The sequence below is a fragment of the Sphaeroforma arctica genome (genome assembly GCF_001186125.1).
Source record: "Sphaeroforma arctica JP610 unplaced genomic scaffold supercont1.14496, whole genome shotgun sequence".
Lineage (NCBI taxonomy): Eukaryota > Ichthyosporea > Ichthyophonida > Sphaeroforma > Sphaeroforma arctica.
The window spans coordinates 1-576 of NW_014026062.1; the positions used below are offsets into that span (position 1 = coordinate 1).

Consider the following 576-nt stretch of genomic DNA (forward strand, 5'->3'; position numbering starts at 1 on the left):
GATTCTATGTATTTTCATTGGGCTATGCCACCTAGTCTTGACCGGACGCATATGTGTGGCAATCATTCTAAAGGACACCCTCGCTCTCCACACAGTACAAAGTCCGTCTCATGGCGCCCTTCAACATGCGGTGTATCACGTGTGGTGTCTACATATACAAAGCCACCAAATTCAATGCCAGGAAGGAGACGGTTGAAGGTGAGGAGTATCTGGGGATTAAAATCTTTCGGTTTTACATCCGTTGCCCAAAGTGTCATCAGGAGATCACATTCAAAACAGACCCGGAAAATGCCGATTATGTGCCGGAGAATGGCGTAACACGTGAGTAACCCCCTTTGATGTGTGTATATAGTACTGCAGGTCTTGAAAGCGTGTCTACGTCTTGAATAATTTGAATGGTACTCATAGAAATCTCACATGTATTTTTTGCATTTATATGTATATATATATATATATATGTGTGTATGTATGTATGTATGTATGTACGCTATGTATGTATTTATGTATGTATGTATGTACGCATCCATGTATGTATGTACATATGTATGTATGTATTTATTTATTTATGTATTTATG

At 38.9% G+C, this 576-nt stretch overlaps 1 protein-coding gene across 1 annotated transcript; it reads left to right on the top strand.

Annotated features, from left to right (window-relative positions):
- Positions 1–125: 125 nt before the first annotated feature.
- SARC_18202 (hypothetical protein) lies at positions 126–321 on the top strand (the record flags this gene model as incomplete). The annotated part of the gene is made up of 1 exon (XM_014287716.1): positions 126–321. A coding segment is annotated over one exon (196 nt), but the record flags the coding sequence as incomplete, so codon positions are not given.
- Positions 322–576: the final 255 nt, after the last annotated feature.